This window comes from Salpingoeca rosetta (genome assembly GCF_000188695.1).
Source record: "Salpingoeca rosetta unplaced genomic scaffold supercont1.10, whole genome shotgun sequence".
NCBI classification, from domain to species: domain Eukaryota; class Choanoflagellata; order Craspedida; family Salpingoecidae; genus Salpingoeca; species Salpingoeca rosetta.
This window is the reverse complement of record NW_004754924.1, coordinates 1746615-1751614: the sequence shown is the minus strand read 5'-3', so window position 1 is coordinate 1751614 and position 5000 is coordinate 1746615. Positions and strand designations below refer to the sequence as shown.

General features: G+C 54.0%; 3 protein-coding genes across 3 annotated transcripts in view; 1 reads left to right on the top strand and 2 right to left on the bottom strand.

Moving 5' to 3' along the window:
- Positions 1-1080, bottom strand: part of PTSG_04677 (GTP-binding protein yptV1) — a 3370-nt gene extending 2290 nt beyond the window's left edge. Inside the window, exons 1-3 of the mRNA XM_004994710.1 lie at positions 685-1080; positions 304-375; positions 74-141 (exon numbers count right to left, since the gene is read on the bottom strand). Coding sequence (XP_004994767.1) covers positions 74-141; positions 304-375; positions 685-733 — 189 coding nt within the window. The 5' untranslated portion in view covers positions 734-1080. The remainder of the gene's footprint in view (positions 1-73; positions 142-303; positions 376-684) is intronic.
- Positions 1081-1193: 113 nt separating this feature from the next.
- Positions 1194-2404, bottom strand: PTSG_04676 (uncharacterized protein). Its single transcript, XM_004994709.1, has 2 exons — positions 1929-2404; positions 1194-1690 (listed from the first exon to the last, which is right to left on the bottom strand). The coding sequence occupies exons 1-2, from the start codon at positions 2160-2162 to the stop codon at positions 1661-1663; spliced, it is 264 nt and encodes an 87-aa protein (XP_004994766.1). The 5' UTR covers positions 2163-2404; the 3' UTR covers positions 1194-1660.
- A 277-nt stretch (positions 2405-2681) lies between these two features.
- Positions 2682-5000, top strand: part of PTSG_04675 (uncharacterized protein) — a 3002-nt gene continuing 683 nt past the window's right edge. The window contains exons 1-5 of the mRNA XM_004994708.1: positions 2682-2929; positions 3287-3493; positions 3688-3746; positions 3922-4054; positions 4393-4556. Of these exons, the coding sequence (XP_004994765.1) occupies positions 2705-2929; positions 3287-3493; positions 3688-3746; positions 3922-4054; positions 4393-4556 (788 nt within the window). The 5' untranslated portion in view covers positions 2682-2704. The remainder of the gene's footprint in view (positions 2930-3286; positions 3494-3687; positions 3747-3921; positions 4055-4392; positions 4557-5000) is intronic.

Here is a 5000-nt window from a genome sequence, read left to right as displayed (position 1 = left end):
ACAACAACAACTTAAACATCAACAACATCAGTGATAACCGACGACAAAACACAAGCAGACGGAGGTGACGCACTGTGTCCCAGATCTGTAGTTTGATTTGATGGCCATCAATGGTCACCATTCGCGCCCCAAACTCAACCCCTGCGTGCGTGGAAGAGAAAGAGCAAGCACACACGGAAAGGAGGCATTTTTCAGATGTCAGCCAAAAGGAAGCACCCCTTTGTGTGTTTGTCAAAGGCACAGCATCGCAGGACAGGGTGGCAGCCTGTACACACACGACAACACACATGTACTTCCACGTACCGATGGTGAGGTCGTGGACTGTCTGGAAACGGTGATCTGTAAACTGCAGCAGCAGACAAGACTTTCCAACGGCTGATCAAGCGTGTGTTTGTGCGCGCGTGTGTGTGTGCGCGCGTGTTTGTGTGCGCGCGTGTGTGTATGTGTGTTGAATGGGTGAGCGCTGCTCTTTGGGCTGCCGTTGTGGCTGTTGTTCACACAAACGTTGATCAACAAAGACGTAGAACGTGCACATATGGATGCACGCACACACACACACACACACAAACAACACACAGACAACTGACACACACGCACACACACACACAAACAACACCACACACACACACACACAAACAACACCACACACACACACACACACACACACACACAAACAACACACACCTGAGTCGCCGATGATGATGTACTTGAACAGGTACGAGTAGCTCGACATGGTTCCGATATGCTGCTGTATGTGTTGTTGGCAGCAGAAGGAATGAATGAGTCAGCAGTCCGACGAAGAAGCTGTGCACTTGCTTGCTTGCTTGCTTGCCTGTTTGCTGGATCCACCACAGGAAAAAGCAACAGGAGGAGCCCTGAAGAAGACGCAGTTGCTAGCTTCTCCTCGCGCCTGTTGCCTCGTTCGTCGCTTGCGTTGCTTGTTGGGGAAAGGTGTACACACAACCCGATATCAAAAGTCGAAGCAGGGTGGCTCGTCTGCTGATTCTCGTTCTTCTTGCTTGCTTGCTTGCTTGCTTTCTTTTCGTCGTGCTTTTCGGCTTAATTGATGGCGAAAATTCACGCAAGTCGCCCATCAATTTTCTCTCCGGGTGTGTGTGTGGTTTTGCTGCGAGTTGTTCTTCCTTTGTCTCCTTCGCCATCGTCGGCCTTCTTCCTCTTCTCTCTCACACACGCTCGGTTTTCTTTCTCTTTCTCCCTTCCCTTTGAGATTCATGTCTTTGTGCAGCGTATTCAAGCACGAGCCATGTTCATTCTTTGGGGGCGCAAGCACACCACGAGAACGAGGGGAGAAATAAGACAGTGAACAAGGGGGAAAAGAGAAAGATAAAAGTGTACACATACGAGCAAGAGAGAAAAGAGAGGGCAGAAATAGGGGCAGCGCGTCGCCTTGGTGCAAGACAGAGCGTGCCTTTGTGGGGGGGGGGATGGAAGGGGGGTGTTGTGGTTATCTCATGAGAACAGCTTCTTCATGTTTGTCGAGCAAAAGGTGAACGAGGGTAGAAGAGGTAAAAAAAAAAGAGGGGAGGGGGAAGCTGACGGCGACGAAACCAGCAGAAGTGGAGGGAACACCAGCAGCTGGTACATCCAAAGAGCGAGGTTCTATCCACGAGAGAAATGGGCGACAGCAGCGGTTGGCACTTTAGTAGCCAGAAGCGTTGTGACGCACAGCCTGGCATTTATGGGGAGGACAGGAAAAAAGTTGGCGGGAAGCAAGCAAGTGAAGGAAGCAAGTGGTGAGTTATGGCGGCGTTGATCAAATGAATGCGAAATGAATGCGAGGCCAGCTACAAAAGGAGGTCATGCCACGCAATGATGCTCGTGCACGCACACACAACACACAACACAAGCACAAACCACACACACACCACACACAACACAAGCACAAGCATGATGACAGCAAAGCTCACCTGGTCCTTGGCGACGGCGTTAACGTACTGAGGAGGCTTGGGGGCACCGACGGCGTGGGCAATGCCCTGGGACTGCGAGTCGAGCTTGGGCGCGCCCTCGCCACCCTTGTTGATCTGAAGGGACTGACGCTGGGAGGTGGAACCGGTCTGGGAGGTGGCGTGCTTCACGTCAAGCGCATCGGCGGGGATGGTGCCACCAGGCTTGACCTGCCACTTGTAGCTCTTGTCAGACATAGTGAAGGTTGTGTGTGTGTTTGGCAGAGGGGGGAGGGTGGCTAGCAAAAGTTGGCAAAGTCGTAAGGTGTGCGGGAACGACGAGAGATGAATGGCGAATGCGCGAAGTGCCACGCTGTCAAGAACAACAAAACAAACAAGGCTTGTTGTTGTTGTTGTGGCGGTGACGCAGTCGGATGTGGCGCTGTTTTGTTTGCCGTAGCAAGCAGCAGCAGCAGCAGTGCACTGATGTTGCAGCAACACAACACGAAGCAAACAAAACAAAACAACAAAGAAGAGGTGTGTTGTCCCCTGCTGCTTGTTTTACTGTGTGATGTGTGCCTAGCCGCGCAAGCACACACTTCGCTTCTTCTCCTCGCTTCTGTGGTGCTCGCGCGGAAAGTTGTGTGTATCTTTAGTGAATTCTCTTCACAAACAAGAGGGGGCGGCACCCACTTTCCTCTTTCGGCGGCCAGAATGTGCGAGAATGCCGTGAGGTGGTAAAGTCGCTTATGTCTCGGGTGGCATATTCAACCCAATCGCAATTTACCAACACACGCAGGATGGCGGACGTTGTTGTGGGTGGTGGTGGCAGCGGCGGCCGCGGCGGTGAGGCAACGGCATCATCGTCTGTGATGAACAACAACGATGCAGCTGCTGCAGGGGTGGGTGCGGTTGTTAGTGAGATCAGTGGCAAATTGCAAAGAGTACGTGCCGCTATGGATGGCTTCTTAAGCAAGCCCACAACGCGTCGCATCAACGCTTACGTCACCATCGCCGCCAGATGGGTAGGTGTGTGTGTGTGTCTGTCTGTGTGTGTGTCTGTGTCTGTTTGTTTGTGTGTGTGTGTGTCTGTGTGTGCGTGTGTGTCTGTCTGTCTGTGTCTGTGTGTCTGTCTGTCTGTCTGTGTGTCTGTCTGTCTGTCTGTCTGTCTGTCTGTCTGTCTGTCTGTGTGTGTGTGTGTGTCTGTCCGTCCGTCCGCCTGTCTGTCTGTCCGTCCGTCCGCCTGTCTGTCCGTCCGTCCGTCTGTGCTCAAATGTGCGCGACTCACTCGCGCTGGCCTTTGCTTGCTTGCTGCCCACTCACGCTCGTCTTCCCAACGCCCTCCGCTTCGCTTGCACCCCCCCACCTCCGGATTCCTTTAGCTTGTGTGCGCGTTTCATGTCAACTGGGCGCTAACCCAGCTGGAGCTGTGGTATTTTTACGGGCGCACGTTTCCCTGGCTCCTCGTCATCTTTGTGCTGCCTGCTGCCACCCTTGTGTGTGCAAATGTCAAGCCCGCCATGGCAGCAACAGTCCTCCTCATCTCGTCCTTCTTCACCTTCTTCGACGTCATGTCACAAGTCCTTTGGGTCAGTCACGCCCCGCTGCCTCGGTGTCCTTGTGCTGTGGTTGAAGTACTTTGCGCTGACTTCTGCTCACCACCACCACCCCTCCCGCGCGCCAAATCGGTCTCTGTTTGTCTCCTGCGCTCGATCGCAACCTCGCTGAGTGGCCCGCATGCTGACCACTGACCTGCAACATCTCTTTGATCACCTTTCCGCAGGTGTGGTTCAATCACGGGTCAATCTACGTCAACGAGCTCATGGTCAAGAAACTGGCAATGTACGTGACTGTTGACTGTCTGCGTGTGTACCCCGCACACCCGCGTCCCAACAACGCCAATCGTGCTTGTGGTGCTGTTGTTTCTCCCTTGGTTGTTTCATTGCGTTCGTTCGGTTGCGCGCCGTGTCTAACCTCACTGTGTGCGTGCGTGCGTGCGTGCTTTTGGTCACGGCAGCATTGGCGCCATGAGCTTGGTTATCCTGCGGGAATACAACCCGAAACACCGCGTCTCCGCACAGCAGGCCCTCGCCTCCGCCCTCTTCCTCGACCAGCCCGCCATGACAAACCGCAAGAGCGCCTTTATGCTGGTGTGTGTGTGTGTGTGTTTGAACAAGTGTGTCTGCGTGTGTGTGCGTGCGTGTGTATGTGCAAGTGTGTACAAGTGTGTGTGTGTACGTGCGTGCGTGTGTATGTGCAAGTGTGTATCTGTACAAGTGTGTGTGTGTGTCTGTGTCTGTGTCTGTGTCTGTGTCTGCACAAGTGTGTGTGTATGTGTGTGTGTGTCTGTACACGTGTCTGTGTTTGTACAGCCTTGAGTTTGTGTGCATTAATACGCGTGTCGTTGCGTGTGCTGCCTCACAAGCAATCGCTGTTTCCCTAACCCACCCCACCCCCTTCCTCAATCTTTGCGGCTGCACGTCGCCAGGCTGGCCGGCTCCTGCTGTCCACGCTATTTGTGTGGGTTGGCGTGAAGGAGATTCAGCGGCAAATGGAGAACACGATTGAGCGCAACGGCCACGTGTACCGCCGCCGCCCCGTCGGCGATGGCCATGATGCAATGTGGTACAAGCTCCTCGAATTCGCGCTCAGGTCAGTCGGGGTCTGTGTCTCTGTGTGTGCGCGTGTCTGTCTGTGTCTGTGTGCGTGTGTGTGTGTGTGTGTGTGTGTGTGTGTGTGTGCGTGCGTCTGTGTGTGTGTGTGTGTGTGTGTGTGTGTGTGCGTGCGTCTGTGTGTGTGTGTGTGTGTGTGTGTGTGTGTGTGTGTGTGTGTGTGCGTGCGTCTGTGTGTGTGTGTGTGTGTGTGCGTGCGTCTGTGTGTGTGTGTGTGTGTGTGTGCGTGCGTCTGTGTGTGTGTGTGTGCGTGCGTCTGTGTGTGTGTGTGTGTGTGTGTGTGTGTGTGTGTGTGTGTGTGTGTGTGTGTGCGTACATGTCTGTCTGTGTGTGGTTTGTTGTTTGGGGCCAGCGGCCAAGCGGACTCCGCCTGCCCGCATGTGAGTACATTCCCAATTCACCACCCAATTCACCACCCAATTCA

Bases quoted from the DNA above. Each gene is read 5' to 3' on its own strand.
- PTSG_04676 (XM_004994709.1), bottom strand. From the start codon at position 2,162: ATGTCTGACAAGAGCTACAAGTGGCAGGTCAAGCCTGGTGGCACCATC. The intron at 1,691-1,928 runs GTGAGCTTTGCT...CATAAATGCCAG, and splicing joins ACGCCGTCGCCAAGGACCAG to GCTGTGCGTCACAACGCTTC.